Source organism: Mobula hypostoma, chromosome 11 (assembly GCF_963921235.1).
Source record: "Mobula hypostoma chromosome 11, sMobHyp1.1, whole genome shotgun sequence".
NCBI classification, from domain to species: domain Eukaryota; kingdom Metazoa; phylum Chordata; class Chondrichthyes; order Myliobatiformes; family Myliobatidae; genus Mobula; species Mobula hypostoma.
In genome coordinates this window covers 16,242,283-16,251,920 of record NC_086107.1, presented here as the reverse complement: position 1 = coordinate 16,251,920, position 9,638 = coordinate 16,242,283, and the positions used below count along the sequence as shown (strand labels likewise).

Here is a 9,638-nt window from a genome sequence, read left to right as displayed (position 1 = left end):
ACAGTACTGTACGCAAAACTACAAATTTCATGTCAAATGTCGGTGATAAAAATTCTCATTTGAATTCCAGGATCGTGCCGTTTATTGGTGTAGAGTGAGTGCTCGTGGTGGTAGTAGTAGTGCGAACACACGAGCCGAGTCTGATGTTCTCAAGCGTCGTCCCTTGGAGGGTTTTCTGGTGGCTGTAGAGGCTGATCCGGGATCCACATACTCTGGTGCAGTGTAGGAATCCTGCCCCCTTCACCACTAGCCGATTACCACGTTAGTGTGGATTCCCTTAATGCGGAACGTCGGTGTGTGATGTTGATTAACTTTGGGCAGCCACCACGCGGTCCTTGACAGATCGGGGTCAGGGGCTCAGGGTCCGGTGCCAATGAGCGCAAGATGGCTGGGGACCCTTCACAGCGGCAGCCTTCCTCTGCCGTCACGGCCGTTGTGTTGTGTCATCATCTGTCAGCTCCATCAATGAGATCTTACTTCGACTGCTCTTTGTCGGACATCTCCGCCTCGAATTTGCCACCACGGTTGACCGCTGTAATTCGCAGTTCTTATTATTCAAGTCACTTTTTATTGTCATTTCGACCATAACTGCTGGCACAGTACACAGTAAAAACGAGACAACGTTTTTCAGGACCGTGGTACCACATGAATCAATACAAAAACCACACCGAACTACGTAAAGCAACACAAAACTGCACTAGACTACAGACCTACCCAGGACTGCATAAAGTGCACAAAACAGTGCAGGCATTACAATAAATAATAAACAAGACAATAGGCACAGTAGAGGGCAGTAGGTTGGTGTCAGTCCAGGCTCTGGGTATTGAGGAGTCTGATGGCTTGGGGGAAGAAACTGTAACATAGTCTGGTCGTGAGAACCCGAATGTTTCGGTGCCTTTTGCCAGATGGCAGGAGGGAGAAGAGTTTGTATGAGGGGTGCATGGGGTCCTTCATAATGCTGTTTGCTTTACGGATGCAGCGTGTGGTGTAAATGTCTGTAATGGTGGGAAGCGAGACCCCGATGATCTTCTCAGCTGACCTCACTATCCACTGCAGGGTCTTGCGATCCGAGATGGTGCAATTTCCGAACCAGGCAGTGATGCAGCTGCTCAGGATGCTCTCAAGACATCCTCTGTAGAATGTGGTGAGGATGGGGGTTAGGAGATGGACTTTTCTCAGCCTTCGCAGAAAGTAGAGACGCTGCTGGGCTTTCTTTGCTATGGAGCTGGTGTTGAGGGACCAGGTGAGATTCTCCGCCAGGTGACACCAAGAAATTTGATACTCTTAACGATCTCAACGGAGGAGTCGTCGATGTTCAGCGGAGAGCGGTCGTTCTGCTGCCGTATAACAACAAATTTCACGACATATGTCACTGATTCGAACTTCAGGAACTCCGATTCCTCTCCTCCATGATACGGTGATGATCCTCGGAAGAAGAATGGCCCTAAATAACAGAGCACCAAGACATAAAACAGACACGTGACTCATAACAGATGGACTGTCGTGACTAACGAGCAGCAGGGCAGGACAGTCACGAGAGCTTAGAGTAGTGGTTCTAGCCAGTTTCTCAACTTGGTCAAGGTTTTAGCAAAAACTTGTATCTCTATTTCTCCCCTTCCACTGAATTCTGCTCTTTGCTGTCCTCATTTATAATTGTTTTAGGGATCAGAGCTGTCTGTCCAAGTAAACACTGACGCCGATGCTCATACAGATGCCGAATCCAATTATGAAGAAGGAAGGTAGTAAAATAGCAACACTCATCAAAGTTGCTGGTGAACGCAGCAGGCCAGGCAGCATCTCTAGGAAGAGGTACAGTCGATGTTTCAGGCCGAGACCCTTCGTCAGGACTAACTGAAAGAAGAGCTAGTAAGAGATTTGAGAGTGGGAGGGGGAGGGGGAGATCCAAAATGATAGGAGAAGACAGGAGGGGGAGGGATGGAGCCAAGAGCTGGGCAGGTGATAGGCAAAGGGGATATGAGAGGATCATGGGACAGGAGGCCCAGGGAAGAAAGACAAGGGGGGGGGGCAGTGGATGGGCGTTCACCAGCAACTTTGATGTGTTTTGCTTGAATTTCCAGCATCTGCAGAATTCCCATTGTTTGCGTTTTTAAAATTCACTACTGCGAAGCCTCTTCCGGTGATGCCTACACCGAAGAAGCTTAGATCCTCTCTTCGACGGAGTTCAGTGAAACCATCTCTCACTGCTCCCCATCTGTAATTTCTTCGGCTCTTCAACTTTTCGCCCCATCCCTCTCCCTCATGTCTTCTCCTATCATTTTGGATCTCCCCCTCCCCCTTTCAAATCTCTTACTAACTCTTCCTTCAGTTAGTCCTGACGAAGGGTCTCGGCCTGAAACGTCGACTGTACCTCTTCCTAGAGATGCTGCCTGGCCTGCTGCGTTCACCAGCAACTTTGATGTGTGTTGGTAGTAAAATAAATTTGTTTCAGCCAGAACATCTGTCCTGGGACACTTATCATTTTACTTAAGCACCTTGCGAAAGGCAATTAGTTGAAACAAAGGGTCTACTATACTTTAACATGGTCTGTGTCACAACCAGGTGTCGTTTAGAAAAAAAAAGAGATGTTGTTTTCAGTTGGTTTGCGGATTTTATTCTCTTGGAAAACCCTCATAGGTATTCATTCAGTGTTCCTACGATTGCTTTTACTGTATGTCTAATTGTTTGTCTTTGTACCACCTCTGGGTTTTCAGGCGTCTCATCTAGGATCACGGGAATTGTTAAACTCTTTGTATTGATCACTTTTGTTCAATGTGGGGTATTTGAATTAACACGGGATTTTCAATGTCTTGTATTGTAGTTGTTGTCTTTGGGGGTTATTGGACACCGGGGCTGTCTAATTTACCCCGAATTCCTACATGTTCCAGTAGCTATTTCATGGGGGCTTGCCAGCCCCTCTCTGCTTGGTCATTGTCTGGTGAAACTCTGATCAGGTTCTTCTGTGTATCGTGAGAGATTTTAGTTCTTCAATACTCTGTATGGTTTGCCTGAGTTCTTGTTAGTTTCGTTGGTAAATTTCAGAATCAGGTTTATTATCACCGGCATATATCGTGAAATTTGTTAACTTGGCAGCAGCAGCAGTTCAATGAAATACGTAATATAGAAAAAAAACAAATTATGGTATACGTATATTGAATAGATTAAAAATCGTGCAAAAACTGAAATAATATATTTTTAAAAGTGAGGTAGTTTGCAAGGTTTCAGTGTCCATTTAAATAGTAATTCTGTAATTAAAGTTTATTTTGTGTGAATTGTCGGAGTTTTTGGGATTCCTGTCCATGAGTTCTGTAGTGACCCTGATAGCCTGTTCCGTACTAACTTCTGTATAGGACTTGCATTAGGCCGTGTCCAGCGGTCACACAGAGAGATGAATAGGGTAGATATGCTCAAAGTTCAAACTAAATCTATTAGCAAAGTACCTATATATCACCGTATGCCATCATGAGACTTGCTCATAGTAGATACAAAGAACCACGGTAGTATCAATGAAAAACAGCACACAAGCTAAACGGATAATCAGCCGATGTGCAAACGACTACAACTACGCAAATACAAAAAATCCGAAATGTAATAAATAATATTGAGAACATAATTTGAGGAGGCCTCGAAAGTGAGTCAAGGTTGTAGAATCCTTTCAGTACTGAGGTGAATGAAGTTATCCACACTGGTTCGGGAGCCTGGTTGAAAGGTAATAACTCTTCCTGAACCAGGTGGTGTGGGAGCTTAGATAATTCTCGGATTATTTTAAATAGGTATTGTTGTATGTACTGAGGTCCAGTGAAACGCGTTTTTTGGACGTGTCAGCCAGGCAGACCGTTCTATACACTGAAGTCACGCAGAGGTAAACGGAATATAGAATAAACATTATGTTACAGTTACGGAGAAATTGCAGAGGAAACTAGAATGCTGAATAGTGTGTTACCGGAAAGTGTGTGCAGGCATATAAACAAAGTGCAACTACCAGATAAAGAAGAAGAATAGTCCTTAACTCGGCAGTGAAGTTATCGGGAAACCGTCAGCCCGACTTGGAATCGAACTCGGGAACTCTTTTTCCGGAGTCCGGCGCTGATGTTATTGCGCCCCCAAGCGGGAAAAACTACGGGATAAGGCAAAGTTATTTCCCATGGTAGGGGATTCTAGGACAAGAGGGCACGACTTCAGGATTGAATGTCGTCCTTTCAGAACAGAGATGCGGAGAAATTATTTTAGTCAAAGGGTGGTAAATCTGTGGAATTTGTTGCCACGAGCGTCTGTGAAGGCCAAGTCATTGGGTGTATTTAAGGCAGAGATAGATAGGGTATTGTTTAGCCAGGGCATCAAAAGGTATGGGCTGAAAGCAGGGGAGTGGGGATGACTGGAAGAATTGGATCAGCCCATGATTGAATGGCGGAGCAGACTCGATGGGCCGAACGGCCTATTTCTGCGCTTATATCTTATGGTCTACTACGAACGAGGTTCATTGGGACATCGAGTTCATCTCAAGTAGTTCTTTCTCATCTGCTTCAGTGAATGTACCTCAGCGCTTTTCAAATGAATAAATTCTATTGGAATCGGGACTATATTTTATATATAGGTATAACATCGCTGGATTACGGCGGATAGGAGTGGTAAATCACAGTTTAGAAGAAATGGGAATTACCTATAACTAGGTGTTATTTCGCTTCAGGTCTTGCGGAAAGGCTAGCGAACTGTCCACTGGGAATTGTAGTCTAAAGCCGGAGACTTTCCGGAGATTCGAGTCTAAGGCTGAGCAAACACTGCCTATATTTCCCAGAGTGCCAAAACTCGGCACGCATGCGCACCACTTGCCTGGTCTCGCCCGCGAGTTAAAATGCCGAGTTGGGGGGGAAAGTTTGGCTTTAACTTCGTCCGAGTTCGAACGGCGGAGCCTTTGAGTTGAGAGCAAAGCCCGAACGTGGAGAGGAGGGGTTACACATGTTAGTGACCTGTTAGCGAACTTTTCAACTTCAGAACAATTTTATTTTAAAAGGAAAAACTTATGCGGGCGTGGATTTAAGTGACTACCATCCGGCCGGTTTGGACTAGACCTTTCTGTTGTGCGACAAGACTTCATGGAGACCGAGTCGCTCCTCCGTGGCGGCAGCAGCTCGTCGTACGGCGTGGACGAGGAGAGTCGCCGGTCGGATTCCTCGGGTTCCCGGAGCTGCAGCAGCAGTAACAACGGGCAGCTCGGTACGGTAGCGGGGTGGGTGGCTGGGGAGAGCCCAGGGAGTGTGCGCTCCATGTGTGGGGACCCCCGAATTAGAAACATATCTTCCCTCCCACACCAACATCCAACCCCAATATGTTTCTGCATCTCAAACTCCGTTTGCATGTCTCTGCATAAATAGGTAATTGAGCGGCCGGCTCGGTTGACTTTTACTGTCGTAAACATATGATTGTGCTTGCGAGGTGGAGGCAGCAATCGAAACATTAGTACAGGATTTCAAAGTCAAGTCGAGTTTATTGTACAGTGAGAAACTCTCAGCAGCGTCACAGGCACCGGGGTTTAGGAAACACACGGGATATGAATTGTATACGTCAGTGAAGGGAGAGAAAGGGGAAAGACCTGGCAAGAGCAAGAGCTTCCGTGCAAAGCCAAAGACAAGTCCGTGATGGTGTTCTGGAGTGTAGCATTCCTGAGGTCACGTTGGGATCACGCACACAGAGCGCTGGGGTGGGTGGGGGAAGAGAGACTCCAGTCAGGCTGCATCTGTGGAGAGGAATAAATGGTCGCGTTTGGGCGGAGACCCTTCATCAGGACTGGAACGAATCTGGAATTACGGGTGGGGGAGGGGAAGCTTGTGATAGGTGGAACCAGGCCGGTGGCGGGGTGGGGGTGAAGTGCGAAACAACCTGCTGGTATGAATATTGATTTCCCGCACTTCGGACACTTTCTCTCCGTTCCCCTATCTTTTCCATTCCCTGGCTCCCCTCTTGTCCCTTCTCCTCACCTGCCCATCACCTCCTTCTGGTACCTTTCTCCCATGGTCCACTGTCCTCTACTATCAGATTCCTATTCAGTCCTTTATCTCCTCCAACCTATTCCTTCCCACGCGTCTACTTCATCCCTCTTTCCCCCCCCCACCCCCACACCTTTCCTCTCACCTGTTCTGAAGAGTCTCAGGCTGAAATGTCAACCTTTTCCATAGATGCTACCTGGCCTGCTGAGTTCCTCCAGCATTGTGTGTGTGTGTGTGTGTGTTGCCTATCAGCTGCCAGCGTGTACTCCTCTCCCCAAATTCTTATTCTGATTTCTTCCTCTTTCCTCTCCAGTTCTGATGAAGGGGTGCCAGCCCGAAACATGAACTGCTTATTCCTCTCCTGAGATGCTGACGGAACTGTTGAGTTCCTCTTGCAGTTAGTGTGCGTTGATCTGGATTTCCAGCACCTACAGAATCTCTGGAGTTTCGGGTTACATTTGTGCAGGTTGATCGATAAACTGGTGTTTGTTGGAAAGTAGCTGTTCCCAAACCTAGTGGTGTGGGACTTTAGGCTTCTGCACCTTCCGGCTAAAGGTGGCAGCAAAAATGGGGCAAGACCAGTATGGTGGGGGTGATGGCTGCTGCCATCTCCAGCCAACACCTCCTGTCGATACGATCGGAAGTGAGGAGCGCTGTCTCCGTGATGGGCTGGTTTGTGTCCACGACTCTGGTGCTACTGTGCGTTGTATGTACTGTAATAAACCATCATGTTACCAGTCAGCAACACACACGAAATGCTGGAGGAACTCGGCAGCCCCAGGCAGCATCTTTGGGAGGAAAAAAATACAGTTAAAGTTTTAGGCCGAGACATGAAATGCCAGCTGTACTTTTTTCCATAGATGCTGCCTGGCCTGCTGAGTTCCTCCAGCATCTTGGGTGTGTTGCTTTGATTTCCAGCATCTGCAGATTTTCTTTTGTATGTTACCATTCAGAATACTTAGACCGGTGCATCTGTCGAAGTCTTGAAGCACTTTTGGTCTTGAATGATGTACTTATTTGAATAAGACTCCATCGGCAATTTCAGAATGTGCTGCAACACTTGAGATAGGAAACACCTCAGGCTGACATGCGGGGCAGGAAAATGAGTAGACCTGTAACAGGCTGAAGTAATAATTTCTTTCCTTAATTCAATAATATCAGGGTCTGATCTATAATACTGCTCTGTCAAGTGACAACATATGAGCCCCATGAAATAGTTATTTCTGCAGCTTTAGTTGTGATGTAACTTGAGCAGTGCTTCATAATATTCTTTCACAACACGCTCAGTAGGTCGGGCAGCATCCGTGGAAACAATGAGTCGACGTTTCGGGCGTTCCTCCAGCGTGTTGTGAGTGTTGCTTTAATCCCAGCATCTGCAGATTAGTTTGTGTCATCATATTCTTTACTGCTTACATTTGAAGTTAAACCATAAGAGCAAATTAGGCCATTCAGCCCATTGAGTCTCTGCTGTTCAGTCATGGCTGATTAATTTTCCCTTTCAACCCTGTTCTCCTCCCTTCCCCTTGTAACCTTTGGCACCCTCACTAATCAAGAAACTATCGACCTCTGCTTTAACTGTACCCAATGACTTGGCTCCACAGCCATCAGTGGCAATGAATGCAACAGATTCACCACCTTGTTGCTAAAGGAATGCCTCATTTCTCTTTATAAGGGACATCCTTGTAGTCAGATGCTGTGTCCTCTGGTCTGAGATTCTCCCATTATTGGAGATATCCTCTCCACATCCACTATAGGCCTTATGACAGGTTGCTGAAGGGTCTCTTTGTCCAAGGTGTTTGTTAAACCTATTAAGTATTAACTTTTAACAATGTCAAATGGTCTTTTTTACTCTTGTGCACAACATCATTGGGAGTTCAACATCTGACGATAAGCCTAGCCAAAATCATCTTCCAGGTACCTATGAAGATCCGACAAATCTAAGGCTTAGGTAGAGTAAGGGTTTGGTAGTGTCTCCTGGATGAGAGGTTACTAGGTAAGGCTGTGTGGCAGAATTATCAACTGATTGTCTCAACACTCATGAAATTGTAGAATTCTCCAACATTGAAGGAGGTATTCAGAGTAAACTGTTTTTTGATGGATCATCCCATTTAATTCCACACTGAACATTTTCTTGAAAATGCTGTAATATAATCCTGTTGAAACTTATTTTTAAAAATGTTATTTACTGATTTTGGAAAATCTGTTGCAGGAAATGGCTTTTCTACAGTATACGACAACTTTAACATTGAAGTTTTCTGATGGACCTGTTGGCTGGAATTGGTATTAATGTGCACTGTACAGCAGATTGAATTTTTTTTCTTTGTTTGGTCTTTTGTTTTTGGAACTATGTTTTTTTAGGAGACCGAAGGTGGAAAAAGTCACTGAGCTAAAATTAGTTCCTTCTTCGATGATTGAGTTGATCTGTTTTTCATGGCTGCAAGACCTCAACTTTAATTTTTAAAATTAAATTGACAGATGACCTCTACATTCAACAAGCTGCTGTGTTTATTGAGGATGCAATACAGGTATGTTTCAAATAATCTGTTCAGTGTTAAATGTTTTGAAGGCAGGGATTACTTGTTGCAAGACAAGGGATTACTTTAAGATTTATTTTCAAATGCAAGAGATAATGTGGCTAAGGTTTCACAGAACTTATGCAGCACATTTCCCCAAGTCAGCTCTGGTCTCTAGAGGAGTTCTGTTAGTTCCATTCCCCGATCTTTCTTGTTTTCGAGTTGGCGGTTAGGTTATGTCAGATAACCTGCCATCTTGTTAACTGGAGGAGCAGGCTCTAAGGGTTGATTTGACTATTCCTCATTTATATGTTCTATGAGAATAGAAGTATGTTCTCCCTACCAACCTTGTAGGCTTCAGAACTAAATTAAAACATCCTATCTCACTTAATTTGAATGAAGAATAAAATATGCCAGCAATTTTTTTTTTGCAGAGGAAGTGAATATCACTTATAGCAACAAATATTTTGGTTTCTGTCAGTATTATTTTGGCTTTAATTTAAATCACCGATCATGGAACAAAATTTTAGGGTAAAGGAAATGGTTAAATTGTAGCCTGGCTTTTGCAGATTATTCAGTTTCAGTGAATTAATGACTACCGACCCAATGCTCGTGTAAGCGGGCATGTGAGATATCTAATCAACTAGATTGTCAAAAAGGAAATGGGTGTCAGTGGTATTGTAATGAAGAATTTTTCTGTGCATTCTGGAAGTATTTATTTTGTAGAACAGTTGCAGAAGTGCACATTAGGCAGCTGGGGCACTATGCAAACAATTGATGGAGCACAAGAGAAGAGGAATGTACGCATTTGTATTATCAGTATCTCTCTAATATCCTAAAGCCAATGAAAAGTGGAGTTGTTTGTGTAGTGATGACATGAGAGCATGAATTTGTGGCAGACGCTCTGCGAATTATTCTGTGGGATTTATTGATTCTGATCATGCATTCAGTTGCAAATAAAGTGGTATCTGAGTTGAACATGGATCGCTAGCTGATGGTTTTAAAATGAAATAACTTTGTTCTCTACATAAGTAAGACCCGACGTAGACTGGGGGACCTCTTTGTTGAGTACCTTCACGCCATCCGCCACAAGCAGGATTTCCTGGTGGCCAAACATTTCAGTTTCACTGCCCATTCCCATTCT

The 9,638-nt window shown here is 44.7% G+C and overlaps 1 protein-coding gene across 1 annotated transcript in view; it reads left to right on the top strand.

Moving 5' to 3' along the window:
* The first annotated feature begins 4,841 nt into the window (after positions 1-4,841).
* tpcn2 (two pore segment channel 2) overlaps positions 4,842-9,638 on the top strand; it is an 80,511-nt gene continuing 75,714 nt past the window's right edge. Inside the window, exons 1-2 of the mRNA XM_063061701.1 lie at positions 4,842-5,211; positions 8,457-8,506. Of these exons, the coding sequence (XP_062917771.1) occupies positions 5,091-5,211; positions 8,457-8,506 (171 nt within the window). The 5' untranslated portion in view covers positions 4,842-5,090. The remainder of the gene's footprint in view (positions 5,212-8,456; positions 8,507-9,638) is intronic.